At 42.7% G+C, this 12,070-nt stretch overlaps 1 protein-coding gene across 2 annotated transcripts in view; it reads right to left on the reverse strand.

Annotated features, from left to right (window-relative positions):
* Positions 1-12,070, reverse strand: part of LOC141116842 (kelch domain-containing protein 2-like) — a 31,766-nt gene that overhangs the window by 12,597 nt on the left and 7,099 nt on the right. For both annotated transcript variants that reach the window (XM_073609311.1, XM_073609309.1), the window contains exons 4-6: positions 5,487-5,602; positions 4,823-4,901; positions 752-835 (exon numbers count right to left, since the gene is read on the reverse strand). In XM_073609311.1, coding sequence (XP_073465412.1) covers positions 752-835; positions 4,823-4,901; positions 5,487-5,602 — 279 coding nt within the window. The remainder of the gene's footprint in view (positions 1-751; positions 836-4,822; positions 4,902-5,486; positions 5,603-12,070) is intronic.

Consider the following 12,070-nt stretch of genomic DNA (forward strand, 5'->3'; position numbering starts at 1 on the left):
AATTCGATTCGAATATGTTTTCGAATATGTTTTCGAATTCGATTCGAATATGTTTTCGAATATGTTTTCGAATTCGATTCGAATATGTTTTCGAATTCGATTCGAATATGTTTTCGAATTCGTTCGTTTTTTTTTTCGGATTCGTTTAAATTCTTTACTTTTGTAATTCGGAAATTCGGATGCATCCGAATTTCCGAATAATGAAAAATTCGTCCGAATTTCAATTCGGAACGAAACGAAATGCACATGCCTAGAGTTAATGCAGAACTTCACCTAATAACACTGGTTAAGGAGAAGTTATTCTTCTCCTCCCCCCTCCTTATTGGAAACGTTGTTTTTTGGAGTGGGTACCTAGTTTTGACAGGTACCCACTTCTGCTGGGATTGCCTAGGCGATCCAGGGGGAAGTTCAACAACCTTCCCACTACCCTCCACCACATCATAGGTCCCTACAGGCTGTGGGACCGATCACAGAGTGCAGTGCAGCTTGCGAATGCGCAGTGTGAAGCCTTAGGGAGTCACAGCTGGCTTCCCACAAGCAGCATGGCCGCACCAAAGATCCGAAGACTGGCAAAGAACTGGCCAGGGTGAAGATAGCATTGGATCCCTGGACAGTTAAGTATCTTTATTAAAAGTCAGCAGCTAGAGTATTTGTAGCTGCTGACTTTTATTTTTTTTTTTTTAACTTTACTGAAGCTCCTCTGGTATGTTTCACTGCTCACATAAAAAGTAGGTAAAGATTGAGTTATTACCGTAGGTACAATGCGACTCCAGGTAAAGCTGTCTAGATTCAACAGATGAACGTGATTGTTCCATCCCCTTGGATGTCCTGCATTCTGCAAAACCAAAACATGAGCACAATCAGATGGCTATTTACTATATAAAAATTAAATCATCCAATTAAAAACAAAACACAACACACAATCTGTTAGACCTTGTCTCTAGTCTATAGGCTATAAAAAAGGACAACGTATTCCTTTAAACAGACCCAAACCTGTTTAACCACTTTGCGTCTCCCACGCAATTTTTAACATTTTCACACATATTAAAAACTCAACATTTTTTGCTAGAACATAATTTAGAACACCCAAACATTATATATTTTCTGAAACCAGAGGCCCTGAAAAATAAAATGGTGGCAGCTAAAACATTTTTATATTTGTGCAGCTGTTTATCAAAATGCATATTTTCAGGACAAAATACACTAAAATTAATTTTAGTGTATACAAACATACTAGAACACATTTTTGTTAAAATAGTAAACTGATACCAAACATTTGAAAACTCAAAATCACATCGCGTCCATGAAAAAAAAAAAAATATAAAAACAAACAACATTTTTCCATAGGTGACACTTTAAAAGCCTTTACAGTAAAAGTGATCAGACGGCTGTAGAGCCGCCCAGATCATTTTTACTAAATAGAGGATTCCGGGCTAAAAAATTATATATATATATATATATATATATATATATATATATATATATATATATATATATATATATATATATAAAATATTCAACCAGATTCATGGTTACAACCGAATCCATCAGCTTGTTTTAAGCCATGGGTGCTCAACCTGTGGCCCTCCAACTGTTGCAGAACTAGAAGTCCCATCATGCCTCTCTTTTTGGGAATCATGCTTGTAACTGTCTGCCTTGCAATGCCTCATGGGACTTGTAATTCTGCAACAGCTGGAGGGCCGCAGGTTGAGCACCCATGTTTTAAAGAGGTTGTAAACCTACCTGCAGTACTTGTACCTATTAGACAAGCCTAGAATAAAGCTTACCTATTAGGTACTGTAAATATCTCCTAAGCATGCACCGTTTAGGAGATATTTACTGTATACTGCGCCGATGTCACTGGCGCATGCGCTCTGCAGGAACAGCCGCCCGTGCCGTTTCTTCAGGAGCGAGTGCAGTAACTGGCGGCTCCCGCACGCATGCAATGTCACAGAGCCGGAGTTCGGGGCCCTGGAAGGAAGAGGGGCAAACATGAATGCAGCCTGCAGCGGGGACAGCGCAGGCTTCGTTTGCAGGCAAGTGTCACATAATGTGTTGGTATGCGATGCATACTAGCACATTATGCCTTTACTTTGCAGGGAAGGGGAAAACTTTTTTTTTTTTCCCCCACAGGGTTTATTTCCTCTTTAAGCACTTAAAGTGCAGGGTGCTTTAAAACGTCCAAAGGATGTGAAGCTGGTTAATAACCTGGCCCACTTATACTCCCTCTTCTCAATAGCCCACTATCCAATTCTGTCTCCCAGTTTAAAGCTAGAGTTCAGGTAAACAGCTTGACACACAGATGAAACACAACCCAGTTTGGCAGGGAAGGAGACCTCATTTACTTTTCTGTTGCGGTGAAGTTAGGACCTTTTCACACGAGCGGACTCCGTTCCGATCAGCAAGGGATCTGCTCATGGATCCCCTGCTGATCAGTGCGGGCGGATGACAGGTCCGTGGACACAGACAGTGCCCTCTCTGCTCTATGGGCAGCCAAGTGTAAAACGAACTCCGTTGTCCGTTTACTCCAGACGACCTCCAATCTCATCCGCCTAGATGGAGGACAACAGATACCCTTCGGTTTGTTTTTAGCGGATAGGATTGAAGTTAAGCAGGTATAAACAGACACAATTCTGTTTACATCTGCCAGTCCATAGGGGCTGAAAAACAGACTGCCCTAATTGGAACAGTTGTGTGAAAGGGGCCTTACGCTTAGGCTGCTTTCACACTGGGGCGGTAGGGGGCGTCGGCGGTAAAACAGCGCTATTTTTAGCACTGTTTTACCGCGGTATTCGTCGCTAGCGGTGCGGTTTTAACCCCCCCGCTGGCGGCCGAAAAAGGGTTAAAACCACTCGTATAGCGCGGCTATAGCCGCGGTATAGCCGCGCTGTCCCATTGATTTCAATGGGCAGGAGCGGTTTAGGAGCGGTGAATACACCGCTCCTTCACCGCTCCAAAGATGCTGCTCGCAGGAGATTTTTTCTTCTCCTGCCAGCGCACCGCTTCAGTGTAAAAGCCCTCGGGCTTTCACACTGAACAAACAGCGGAGGCTGTTTAGGGGCGGTTTGCAGGCGGTATTTTTAGCGCAATAACACCTGCAAACCGCCCCAGTGTGAAAGGGGTCTTACAGGTCTTATTCCTCACTCAGCCCGTGATTGGATAGTGAAGGAGAAGCAGCAGACCGATGAGCTCATCTCTGTTATTGCTGTCTACTCAAAGCTCATGCTGTTGGAGAGCTCTAGCTCTGACTTTACAGAATACTGACAGGGAAAACGCCTTTCTACTTAGATTGACTGCTCTTAAAAATAAAAACAAATAATAATATCTGTAAAATTTTGCATACCTTTTTATTGTTTTAATGCAGCTGGCATTTATTTAGCCGATTTAAACTGCAAACGTTCCAAAATGGTTTGTTTAAACCGGTATGCAAAAAATAGAAAATGTTCTATGTTTGTGTATGCGGTACTCCAGTTTATGACAGCAGTGCCGTATACACGAGTACAGCGGTGCACAGCCATTCAAGTCAATGACAGGCTGTACACTGCACCTGCTCTGCCTGGGCGGAGAACATTCCCCAAGAATTACACTGAACGGCCTCAGCCTGCCCATGTGCAAGAGCCTCAATATCTGAACCTCTTTGAATGGCATACAATGTAGTGAAGTTTCTTCATAAGTAGCCCTTTATTTTTTCCCCACTTTAACCACTTCAGCCCTGGGGAGGTTTACTTTCTGCTATAAAACATACCCAATAAAAAAAATATATAGTCTCCAATAAATGTACAGTGATACCTCGGTTTGCGAGTAATGCGGTATACGAGCGTTTCACAAGACTAGCTATATTTTTGATAGCTCCGTGATTTGCGGGCGCTGTCTCGCATGACAAGCAGGACTCAAGCCGCTGGTGTATGTTTTAACGTATGTGACCAGAGGTCCAGGGGTGCTGGATAACTCAGAAACACTCCCAGCTGGGTGGGGCGGGCACAACGCGTGTCGGAGCACCCGAAAGTGTCAACAGTTGCCCGAGTGTCTCAGAGTGTCACCAGCGCCCCCGCACCTCTGGCCACATACAGTACTGCATACACCAGCAGTGGTTGTGGAACGAATCATCTGAGCTTCCATTATTTCTTATGGGGAAACTCACTTTGATATACAAGTGCTATGGATTACAAGCATGCTTCAGGAAAGAATTATGCTCGTAATCCAAGGTATTACTGTATATTGATTGGTTTGTGCAAAAGTTATAGAGTCTACAAACTATGGGCTATATTCATGGACTTTTTATTTTTTTACTAGTAATGGCGGCGATCAGCGACTAGGATATTGCAGCGGACAAAAATCGGGACACTGACACTTTTTTGGTAACTAGTGACACTAATACAGTGATCAGTGCTAAAAATATGCACCGTCACTGTACTGACACTGGCTGGGAAAGGGTCAACACCAGGGGCAATCAAAGGGTTAATTGTGTGCCTAGCCAGTGTTTTATTACAGTTTGGGAGGTGCTTTTACTAGAGGAAGACATGGATCGTTGTTCCTGCTTTGCAGAGACACAGAATCCATACCTTCCCTACTGTCAGAAAAGCGATCTGCCTTGTTTACATAGGCAGATCGCCATTCTGCCTCTCTGCAGGATGATCGGCGGGTGCTGGCGGACATAGAGTAAAACTGCTACAGGGCGGTTGGCAAGTGGTTAAATAAACATCTCAAAAAACAAACCTAGGCACCCTCTGAGTTGTTTATTGTAGTAAGTTATAGATCTTTACACCATTGTAAAAAGTCACCGCAATTCAAATTTACACAATACCATCTACAGAATACATACGCCAAATGAAGTTTCATCAAACTCAAAAGTCCCAACTGGATCTTCTCTAAAATAGCCATAGCCGCCAAAGTAGATCAGCCTGAAAGAGAAACGCAAGGAGGGTTGTCACGACCGAGCAATCAGAGAATGTTCCTTATCAAAAACTATGTAATATATGAGGATCAACCTACCTAAACTAACCAAACAATCTGTATCCAATCAGACAGGGTCTTGAATTAGTTGTTGGTAAATCTAAAGGCGATTGTACAATCAGATTGCAACAGGTCATGAGCTGTCAGATTTACCAGAACTAGGTAATGTGAGAGCCTGTCTACACAACCCATTTCATTTGTATCTATTCAGACAGGCCTTAAAACTACATAGTTGGTATAAAATCCAAAATCCTTTCCATTAAAATACTGATTGCAGCCAAACTTTTTATTTCATTTATTTTTTTCATGTTTTTGATTGGAGTTTTCTGGCAGAAAAAACACTAAACACTCCTAAACGTGTGTACAAAAAACGCTCTATGAGCTTTTTTTTCTGCCAAGGGAACTGGCTTTTTGAATGCAAGTAAACATGTATAAGCAACAGAATAAAAGGATCTATAGTTTCCTGAGCTTTGCCTGCCATCTAATATTTACAGGAAAAACGTATCAGCATACAAAGAACAGCAGCCACTCACTTGTTCTGATATACCCAGACACCCAGCTTGTCCTTCGGCGATGGCGGAGTTCCTTTACACTCCACCTTCTCCCAGAAAAGTTCACCATCTCTGGTGCTCAGATTCAACATAAATAGCTGCAAATAAAAAGACAAGAACAGAGGAGACTGCAGATTAACTACTTCAGCTCCAAAAGATTTTACCCCCTTCAAGACCAGGCCATTTTTTCCTATTTAGCACTGCGCTACAATAACCACTTAAGGACCCAGCATTTTTCTGGCATTTGTCGATTACAAGTAAAAAAAAAAAAAAAAAATCAGTACATTTTGCTAGAAAATTACTTAGAACCTCCAAACATTATATTTTTATTTATTTTTTAGCAGAGAATCTAGAGAATAAAATGGCGGTCATTGCAATTTTTTTATGTCACATGGTTTTTGCGCAGTGGTTTTTCAAATGCAAATTGTTGGGGGAAAAATACACTTTAATAAATAAAAAATAAAACACACACACACACACACACACACACACACCATAATATATACCCCAATTTTTTGGTATAATATGAAAGATGATGTTACACTGAGTAAATAGATACCCAACGTGTCATGCTTTAAAATTGCACACGCTAAACTTGCTGTTATTATGCTCATGTTTCAGCCTTTGAGCTGTACTGAGGCCTAGTGCTGAGGTTGTTTGTGTTATGTGGGTTGTGTGGGGTTTTCTCTAACATCGGAAAGTTTAAATGTAACCATAAATAACATTGTAGGTAGCATTGCCATATGCATACCCCCCTGTAATCCTTTATGATATAACTTATTGTCTGATTTGTGATCTCACCTATTGTGTCTCGTATCATGTTAACCGGAGCTCATGTTTTAAACGTTTGTATTACATAACTTATGCCTGGAGTATTTTGTTAATAAAATATATTTTTACAAACTTCCTTTTTTGATTTATAATTGCTGCTAAAAAAACCCCATGGGGAATTTCCAATTTCTTTTTTGGAACATGTGTGTTGTGTGAGGCCTGGGTGTCAGACTGCCTTTTCATTGTACTATGTGTTTTTTTGTTTGCTACTGCAAAATTCAATTAAACATCATTTACGTATGTGGGCGTGACCTACATATGCGTTCACTACTGCGAGCAAGCGCGCAGGATTGGGGGCTCTTTAAAAATAATTTTTTTTTTTATTCATTTTATTACCTTTTTTATGTTTACACTGTCCCTTTAAAAAAAAAAAAAAAAATTATACTTTTTTTTTGCTATCGCAAGGAATGTAATCAGCTCTCGCGATAACAATACATGACAGGTCCTACTTTACTCATAAAAGCAAAAGAAAAAAAAAAAAAAAAAGGGAGAGATAAGAGATTATATACACACACATCTATCTATCCTTTTTACCAAGTTTGCACCAATACCACTTTTTTAGGACCAAGTACCGATACTTTTTTTTTTAATGCCATGTGACAGTGGCACTAATATGCAGCACTGATGCGCACTAATAGGTGGCACTAATATGCAGCACTGATGAGGAGTGGACGATGTCAGTGTTTTTGTTTTTTTTTATTCTATTTTTTATTATACTTTATTTTTATTTATTATGAAATATTTATTACAATGCTTTTTTTTTTTTTTTAAATCACCCCTGTTGGAGGGAGGGGGGGCTGGCTTAGGTGAGCTATCAGGGGTCTCCCTTTTGAGACAGGGAAAGGGACTGAGGACACAGATTCCCCAGTCCCTTTCTCTGCAGCCTCAGCTGAACTGAATGAACAGGAGACAGAGGCACCTGTTCATTCATAAACCGAATCATCATAAACACAGGTTACTCTGCTCAGTTCAGAAAAGGAAGGAGCTGGTAAATTTACATATACTGGCTCCTTCCTCCGCTCTCCATCCTGACAGATCTGGGACGAGGGGGGGGGACCCTGGGAGTCGGAGGAGGACAGTCAGGGATGATCGGTGCGGTGGTGGGGGCAGTTATAAGCAACAAATTCCTTGTATAGATTTCAATAAAGCAGCTGACAGCCACGGGTGTATAAAAATAAAGAAAAATAATGAGGATAATAATTAATAAATATAAAAATAACTATGAATCAGGGTGTATAAAAATAATAAATGCATATGAAAAATAAAAAATGGTGTAGAAAAAGAAAAAAAAAATATAATAATGGGTAAATCTAAAAATAAATAATGGTGTATAAAAATGGGTGCTTGATGAAATGAATAAATATAAAGGGGTATAAAAATAATAAATGAAAACCATAAATAGCATAAATAAAATGAATAATTAAAAGAATGTAGGAAAAAAGAGAGCGTGCTGCACATCCGAACGACATAGCACAGGGTAGATTAGAACTCGTGGACGCATCCGAACGACATAGCACAGTGTAGATTAGAACTCGTGGACGCATCCGAACGACATAGCACAGTGTAGATTAGAACTCGTGGACGCATCCGAACGACATAGCACAGGGTAGATTAGAACTCGGGGACGCAGCACTACCGATAGCCTCCCAAGTAGCTAGGATTACATACGTACGCCACGGCACCCAGCCAGGAGGTTCCAGTGCTCTCTTGCTGGATTCTCATTGACGTCATTGGCTCAGCACTGCCATCTATAGGCAGCATTGGGAATCACACCCACACGCTGCTGACCTGAAGGGGCGCTCTCTGCTCTACCACACCTGCGCACAAGCTGTAGCTATCTAGATCGGCTGCTACAGAGCAGCAGCAACTCAGCCGCTAATAGGGGTCAAGTAGGCGCAATCCGGGCGCCCATTTAGGTAACGTAGGCAGAATCCAGGCGCAAATAGGGGACAACCCAGGCGCTAGTAAATGTAGGTGACACTGTTGACATGTAGTGCCCATTCACCCTAGAATGCAGTTCGGGCAACCTGTATTCCATGCACCTTCCCCACACCACATTCAAAGTGCACTGGAATTGTGATCTGCAGAATTAAAGTGGAACTATAGGTAATTTTTTTTTGGGGATAGAGCAAAAGAGGGTTATAACCCCTGTCAAATTTTTTTTTTTTCACCATTTGTGTCCCAATGCAGGGAGACTTCCCTTCACTTCCTGTCCCATAGCCAAAACAGGAAGTGAGAGGAAATACCTGAAAATGAAGAGAATCCGTTGGGGACCCCCGGGTCACAAGAACTAATTTCCCCCTCTATTACTTCTCAGGGGACAATCTAAAATGTGGGATCTTCTTTATTTTCCTTTTCAATGATAATGGTAAACAGGACAAACAGAGGGAGAATCTCCATAATGGGGGCAGAGACAGCAATCAAAATTGACAGGTGTTCTAATCTCTCTGCCCTCTATCTAAAAACAAAAAACAAAAGTTTTGCCTTTAGTTATACTTTAACCACTTGAGGTCCGTGCTGTAGCCGAATGATGGCCCCAGCGTGGACCTGAATTTCCGGGAGGCCATCATAGGACGTCCTCCCCTTTGCGCGCTCCCAGCGCTCCCCCTGTAGGGCACGCGCGGCGTGATTAACCGAGACTCGGGCGATCACCGATCCGAGTAAGGAGCCGATCGCGGCCCCTTACCACGTAATCAGCTGTCAGCCAATGACATCTGATCACGTGTGTAAACAAAAGCTCGGTAATTGTTTTTTTTTCTCCTCACGCTGACAGTGTGAGGAGAAAAAAAAGCTGATCGCCGGCTTATGTTCAAGGGACATCGGTCCCGAAGAGGAAGGAGGCACATCTGCCTCCTCCTCTGTGCTTGCCAGTGCCACCTGCCAGTGCCACCTGTCAATTCTCACAAGTGCCACCTATCAATGCCCACCAGTGGTGCCAATCAGTGCCACCTAGCAGTGCTGCCTTTCAGTGTAACCTATCAGTGCCCATCACTGCCAGCTATCAGTGCCACCTATCAGTGCCACTTCTCAGTTCCCACCAATGCCACCTATCAATGCCCTTCAGTGCCACCTCTCAGTGTCACCTCTCAGTGCCCACCAGTGCCGCCCTATCGGTGCCCATCAGTGCAGCCCATCGGTGCCTATCAGTGCAGCCTATTGGTGACCATCAGTGCAGCCTCATCAGCGTACATCAATGAAGGAGAAAAATTACCTGTTTGCAACATTTTATAACAAAATATAAAAAAAATATATTTATTTTTTTAAATTCAGTCTTTTTAAATTTTTTTAATAAAAAATAAAAACCGCAGAGGTGATCAAATACCACCAAAAGAAACCTCTATTTGTGGGAAAAAATGATAAAAATTTAATTTGGGTACAGTGTTGTATGACCGCGCAATGGTCATTCAAAGTGCGACAGCGCTGAAAGCTGAAAATTGGTCTGGAGGGGGGTTTAAGTGCCCAGTAAGCAAGTGGTTAACCACTTCAGCCCTGGAAGATTTGGCTGCTGAATGACCAGGCCATTTTTTGCGATTCGGCACTGCGTCACTTTAATTGACAATTGCGCGGTCGTGCGACGTTGCACCCAAACAAAATTGACGTCCTTTTTTCCCCACAAATAGAGCTTTCTTTTGGTGGTATTTGATCACCTCTGCGGTTTTTATTTTTTGCGCTATAAACAAAAAAAGAGCGACAATTTTGAAAAAAAACCAATATTTTGTACTTTTTGCTGTAATAAATATCCCCATTTTTGGGGATGAGACCAAAATAAACTTACTTGGTTCAGATGGTGTCAAGGCTGTGTGGCGGTACCAGGTGAGGAGTACAAAGACAAGTGTTTTTTGCCTACAGTCAAGCATGGTGGTGGGAGTGTCATGGTCTGGGGCTGCATGAGCGCTGCCAGCACTGGGGAGCTACAGTTCATTGAGGGAACCATGAATGCCAACATGTACTGTCACATACTGAAGTCGAGCATGATCCCCTCCCTTCAGAGACTGGGCCGCAGGGCAGTATTCCAACATGATAACGACCCCAAACACACCTCCATGACGACCACTGCCCTGCTAAAGAAGCTGAGGGTAAAGGCGATGGACTGGCCAAGCATGTCTCCAGACCTAAACCCTATTGAGCATCTGTGGGGCATCCTCAAACGGAAGGTGGAGGAGTGCAAGGTCTCCAACATCCACCAGCTCTGTGATGTCGTCATGGAGGAGGGGAAGAGGACTCCAGTGGCAACCTGTGAAGCTCTGGTGAACTCCATGCCCAAGAGGGTTAAGGCAGTGCTGGAAAATAATGGTGGCCACACAAAATATTGACACTTTGGGACCAATTTGGACATTTTCACTTTTTCACAATTTTCAGGGGTGTACTCACTTTTGTTGCCAGCGGTTTAGACATTAATGGCTGTGTGTTGAGTTATTTTGAGGGGACAGCAAATTTACACTGTTATACAAGCTGTACACTCACTACTTTACATTGTAGCAATGTGTCATTTCTTCAGTGTTGTCACATGAAAAGATAATAAAATATTTACAAAATGTGAGGGGTGTACTCGCTTATTTTTTATGAATGGCATCAATTCATGTGTCATTATGTATTATTGCAATAGCTGTGATTGGCTATCACATGGTACAGGTGTGCTGTGATTAGCCCTGTGTCTGTACCATGTGATCACAGGGACCAATCACAGAGATCACAACAGTACACAATGATTGGCTATGACTATAAGCCATTGTGTACATTTGACATGTGATCACTGTGCAGTGCTGCCAACCTACCAGATTGAAATTTACTGACACAACATCCAAAATTTACTGCCACAGCCAAGTTTTTACTGGAATTTTCCAAAAGTAGATATTAAGTTCAAAAAAAATATATTTCTGATCTTATTTTTGATATAGTAAGTAGCTCACGGGGCAAGAAATAAGAATGGGGAGGCACACACACACACACATGAAACTGACTCTCACAATGACATTGACAGCAGTGTGCAGCAGCACAGATGATGATGACACCTCACCGACACCACGCGTCTCCTCCTGAATCACAGTCTCTCTCCACACCAGGTGGTCCCTTCAGTCCAAACAGCACTGACAGCCCCACTCCTGTCCCACAGACCTGCACACGAGGCTCCGGCCGCTCTGCTCAGCTCCCTTGCACCATCACACCACATGCTCAGGCACACCTGTGGTAGACCCGCCCCTGCCGGTGCTGCCCGAACACACTGTAGCAGGCACTTCAATAGTCTCGGCCGGCTCCAGACCAGAATTGTACATGTGCAGTATCAAGCCAACCGTCAGACATTTTTTTACTGGCCACTTCTTCCTGTCACTGGCATTTACTGGCAGTAGAAAAGTGCCTGTTTTTTACTGGCTGCCAGTATAAATACTGATGGTTGGCAACAATGTCACTGTGATTGGTCACAGCCATCACATGGTACCAGGGCCGGCCCGGTGTAGCGATCTGTCTTCCGCTGTGTCTGGTGGACACAGCAGGTCACAGATTGTGCCACTGCATGGCCCCTGTTTTGTCACATATGGCGACTCATCACATTTGGCTACCCGCTGGAGTGCGCATGCGCGAAAGCGCCCCATATGCGTTCCAACACTTTTAAAACTTTACGTTTTAAAAGTGTTAAAAGTGACAAAAACACTTTTTATTTGTTTAAACACTTTTAAAAAAGTGTTAAAAGTGACAAAAGTTTTATAAGTGTTGGAACGCATATGGCGGCGTCGCGC

Source organism: Aquarana catesbeiana, linkage group LG13 (assembly GCF_042186555.1).
Source record: "Aquarana catesbeiana isolate 2022-GZ linkage group LG13, ASM4218655v1, whole genome shotgun sequence".
NCBI classification, from domain to species: domain Eukaryota; kingdom Metazoa; phylum Chordata; class Amphibia; order Anura; family Ranidae; genus Aquarana; species Aquarana catesbeiana.